General features: G+C 46.7%; 1 protein-coding gene across 1 annotated transcript; it reads left to right on the top strand.

Annotated features, from left to right (window-relative positions):
- The first annotated feature begins 223 nt into the window (after nucleotides 1-223).
- LOC141818680 (G-type lectin S-receptor-like serine/threonine-protein kinase SD2-5) lies at nucleotides 224-2,934 on the top strand. Its single transcript, XM_074706130.1, has 2 exons — nucleotides 224-312; nucleotides 403-2,934. The coding sequence occupies exon 2, from the start codon at nucleotides 417-419 to the stop codon at nucleotides 2,871-2,873; it is 2,457 nt and encodes an 818-aa protein (XP_074562231.1). The 5' UTR covers nucleotides 224-312; nucleotides 403-416; the 3' UTR covers nucleotides 2,874-2,934.
- The last annotated feature ends 1,136 nt before the right edge of the window (nucleotides 2,935-4,070 follow it).

Consider the following 4,070-nt stretch of genomic DNA (forward strand, 5'->3'; position numbering starts at 1 on the left):
TAATGATATCATAACATATTTCCCACATGATTCGATCAATTTAATTTATTTTTCTATTTTATAATTGCAAATAGAATGGAATAAATATGATGATTTTCTAATGATACGATTCAAATAAAACGGAATAAATAGAAGAAATTTTTTTTATAAATATCCAAATCGTTCCGAGAACCATGACCCTGGCTTTGTCTTGTTCCAGTAAATGTTCTACAGAGAGAATCTCCATGGCACGCATCGCCAGCTTCTTCCCATCACCGTTCGCCAAGATCGCGGCCTTTCTTCTCTCCCTCTCGATCTGCTACTTCCCCTGAGGTATGTTCTTGTTTTGTTCTTTGATTTCCGTCGAAGAATCATCGAATGAGGTTAGATTATTCAGGTTTTGAGATTGTGCTCTGTTGGTAGATCAGGCGGCGGTGATGAAGGCGTTGCTCTCTCTGTTCTTGGTCCAGCTGTGGCTTGGCTCGAGGTCCGTCAATGGCAGCACGCAGCGCAACGAGCTTGCCCTTGGGTTCCGCGGCTCGGAAATGGAGTACATCGACAACTATGGGTTGTTCCTCTTGTCCAATAGATCCACCTTCGCCTTCGGCTTCACCACCTTAAGCAACGACTCCACCGCCTTCCTCCTCTCGGTGGTCCACCAGGGGAGCCGCGCCGCCGTCTGGGCCGCCAACCGTGCCGCGCCCGTTTCCAACTCTGACGTCTTCGTCTTCGACGTGGATGGAAACGCTTACCTCCAGTCCGGAGATGGAGTGATCTGGTCAACCAATACCTCCGGCAAGGGCGCGACGCGGATCGAGCTCCTCGATTCCGGTAACCTGGTGTTACTCGGCGACGACGGAGGCCCCATCTGGCAGAGCTTCGATCACCCGACCGATACCTTGCTCTCCGGCCAGAGCTTCGCCGAGGGAATGTCGCTGGCGAGCAACCCTAATGGCCAGGGATTGAAGTACCGGCTCCGGATCGAGTCAGGCGACGCCAATCTCTTTGCTCAATTCCAATCGCCGCAACCCTACTGGTCCATGAGCCGCGACCCGAGGAAGATCGAGAACGAGGTCGGCCGCGGCATACACTCCGCCGTGCTTGACTCCAACTCATGGAACTTCTACGACAACAACCAAACCCTAATCTGGAAATTCATCGTCAACCCAGATTCCTCTGGAAATGACACACTGGCTGCCGTTTTGGATCGATCCGGCTTCATCCTCTTCTCATCGCTCCCCAGCTCAGGCCAAGGCAACTCCTTCCCTGTCAGGGTTCCGAACGATTCTTGCGACACGCCGGAGCAATGCAATCCCTACTTCATTTGCTCCTCCGGCGGCAGCTGCCAGTGCCCGACCGTTCTTAGCTCGTCTCCCAACTGTAATCCTGGCATTGCTTCGCCCTGTGACCCGACCACATCGATGGATCTTGTCAAGGTCGATGCCGGAGTCGGGTACTTCGCCACCGATTTCGTTTCTCCCAGCTTGAATTCCAACTTATCTGGATGCAAAGATGCTTGCTTGAACAACTGCTCTTGTGTTGCTTTATTCCACGAAGAGAGTTCTGGGAATTGCTTTCTCTTTGATCAGATAGGAAGCTTGAAACAGATTCAGGGCAATTCATCAAGTTCTACTTACATCAAGGCCCAGAGCAATGCAGATGGGGGCAATGGGTTGAATGGAGAAGGAAGAAGTGGCAGTACTACTTTGATCATCATCATCATCATCTCTATACTGACTGTTTGTGTGATCGTAGCTCTCATCTATCTTGCTTTCCGGATTCGTCATCGGAGGAAGAAAATTTCTGAACCTTCGCAGGGGTCATCGGAAGAAGATAACTTTTTTGGGAGTATCTCAGGGATGCCAGTCAGGTTCAGTTTCAGAGAGCTACAAGAAGCTACAAATGGCTTCTCTGTGAAGCTCGGCGAAGGAGGATTCGGCTCGGTCTATCTGGGAAAGCTCCCTGATAACACCAGTGTGGCAGTGAAGAAGTTAGAGGGCATCGGCCAAGGAAAGAAAGAATTCCGCTCCGAAGTGACGATAATAGGCAGCATTCATCACATCCACCTGGTTAAACTCCGAGGTTTTTGTGCAGAGGGAGCGCATAGGCTTCTCGCGTATGAGTACATGGCAAAGGGGTCTTTGGATAGATGGATCTTCAAAAAGGATGAAGAAGATGAATTCACACTGGATTGGGATAAAAGGTATAGCATAGCTCTTGCTACCGCAAAGGGGTTGGCTTATCTCCACGAAGACTGCGAATCGAGGATAATTCATTGTGATATTAAGCCCGAAAATGTGCTCCTAGACGACAATTTCCTCGCCAAGGTATCAGATTTCGGGCTCGCTAAGCTCATGACGAGAGAACAGAGTCATGTCTTCACAACCCTTAGAGGCACAAGGGGGTACCTTGCACCAGAATGGATCACCAACTATGCCATATCTGAGAAAAGCGATGTGTATAGCTATGGAATGGTCTTGCTCGAGATAATTGGTGGGAGGAAGAACTATGATCCAGCAGAGATTTCTGAGAAAGCTCATTTCCCTTCCTACGCTTTCAAGAAGATGGAAGAAGGGAAATTAATGGAAGTTCTTGATGCTAAGTTAAGAAGATACAAAGACGACAAGGATGAGAGAATTGAGACTGCAATCAAAGTTGCCCTGTGGTGTATTCAGGAGGACTTGTACTCAAGACCTTCAATGACTAAAGTAGTCCAAATGCTAGAAGGACTACACGAAGTGCCTCCGCCGCCGATATCGTCGCAGCTGGGCTTTCGTCTACACGCAAACGCGTTCAAATCTATCAGCGAGGAGGGAACGTATTCAGGTTCAGGGCCATCGGACTGTAACAGCGACGCCTTTCTTTCTGCCGTTCGTCTATCTGGGCCGAGGTAATCGAAGCCACCTTCTACTTGTATACATCTCCTATAGAAACGTGGTTTTGGTAGAATGTGTGAGAATCTAGAATGACTAGTTTTTTCTTTTGTTTTAGGTTCTTTTGAAAATGTTTATGGTTTTTTATGTTTCGATTTGCTTTGGGATTACAACAAAAAAAAAATCCAATTTGAACACCTAGTTAGATTTTGATCTATTTCTATCAATTGAACATCACAAACTCTATCGGTGTTGGAAGCTATTGCATCTGGGGCATAGTTGAATTAGTTACGATGGAACAAAATTGTTGAAGTGGATAAGGGTCGAATATCAGCGAAGTCGAGACAATATCCTTCTCCGTCGTGGTCAACTGCAACTTCTTGATTTATCTCTTCACTGATAGTCGTGAGACTGATCGTGTGGGGTTAGAGCTATCAAACGGGCCAACTCATGGCGGGTCAGGCTAATCCATGGCGGGCCCATGATATGACGGGGCGGGGCGGGCTAACCCACCAATTTGGCGGGTTGGGAAATCTCCAACCCAACTCAAGGCGGGCCGCGGGTTAGGCGGGCCTGTTAAAAAATAAAAAAATATTAAAAATTTTAAGTTTGAAGTATAATTTAAATTGATTAAGTTGAAAGTTTTAAGATTGAATTATAATTTTTAAGTTTAAATTGTATTTTAAATAGATGAAATCCACTAATTCATTAAGTTTTATACTTTAATTTTAAAATTTAAAATAAATAAATAAACTTTCTCAACCCGCGGGCCAACCCAAGCCCGACGCGGGTCGCGGGCCTAGGCGGGCCAATCCACCTCAATCCATCTTAAAATGGATTGATAAAATTTCAATCCAACCCGCCTAAATTACTTGGCGGGGCGGGCCAACCTGGCAGGTCTAACCCAACTTGACAGCTATATGTGGGGTCACTGGGGTGACAGATTCTACTTTTTATTGAAGAGGTGTTGGAAGCTATTGCTGAACTTCAACCTTGACATTACTTTGGCAACTCTACTTGATTGCCTGGTTGGTCTCACTCTTGTCTTGCATTGTCGATGATTCGATTACGATCGAGTGATGGGCTGACTCCTTGAGGGCTTTGGATAGATCACCGCAAGTAGATGGGTCAAATTATCTCTAGTCAAGTGTTTCCTTATTGTGCTCTCCTCGCACGTTTGCTCATGTCCTCATAATGCATCTCAACCATTCTCCCACT

This window comes from Curcuma longa, unplaced genomic scaffold (genome assembly GCF_044706935.1).
Source record: "Curcuma longa cultivar G26 ecotype Majalengka, Jawa Barat unplaced genomic scaffold, ITB_CL_G26_1.1 contig_25613, whole genome shotgun sequence".
Classification (NCBI taxonomy): Eukaryota; Viridiplantae; Streptophyta; class Magnoliopsida; order Zingiberales; family Zingiberaceae; genus Curcuma; species Curcuma longa.

Coding starts and splice junctions, on each gene's coding strand:
- LOC141818680 (XM_074706130.1), top strand. CDS start 417: ATGAAGGCGTTGCTCTCTCTGTTCTTGGTCCAGCTGTGGCTTGGCTCG.